General features: G+C 61.8%; 1 protein-coding gene across 1 annotated transcript in view; it reads left to right on the top strand.

Annotated features, from left to right (window-relative positions):
• The window catches only part of LOC119593563 (GATA zinc finger domain-containing protein 14-like), a 2,487-nt gene that overhangs the window by 1,064 nt on the left and 1,072 nt on the right, over positions 1-351 (top strand). The window contains exon 4 of the mRNA XM_037942520.1: positions 8-349. Within this exon, the coding sequence (XP_037798448.1) occupies positions 8-349 (342 nt within the window). The remainder of the gene's footprint in view (positions 1-7; positions 350-351) is intronic.

The following is a 351-nucleotide window of genomic DNA, read 5'->3' as shown; positions in this document are numbered from 1 at the left end:
CTCACAGGTGGCTCAACAGGCAGCAGACCAGCAGAAAGCTGACGTGGCTCAGCTTACCCAGGCTCTCCAGGGCGCCCAGGCAGCCTTCTTCTCGGAGTCTTCCCTGGCCGGAAAAGCCGCAATTGCAGCTACGTCAGCGGAGAACGTGTACTCCCAGGCCCTCTCCTTGATCCGCCAGCTGGAAGCGGCCCACGCGGAGGTCCAGGCAGTCACGGCACAAGCGGAGCAGGCTCTCCAAGCCGCGCAGGCTGTGCAGGTCTCACAAGACATCATGGCTTGGCAGGCTCTGCAGATCTCCAACAGCCTTAACTTTCAGCAGCAACTCGCGATCAGCGATCTGAGCGGAGCGGT

The sequence above is a fragment of the Penaeus monodon genome, chromosome 32 (assembly GCF_015228065.2).
Source record: "Penaeus monodon isolate SGIC_2016 chromosome 32, NSTDA_Pmon_1, whole genome shotgun sequence".
NCBI lineage: Eukaryota > Metazoa > Arthropoda > Malacostraca > Decapoda > Penaeidae > Penaeus > Penaeus monodon.
Note: the sequence above shows the minus strand (reverse complement) of the source record. Positions and strands in the feature narration are given on the sequence as shown.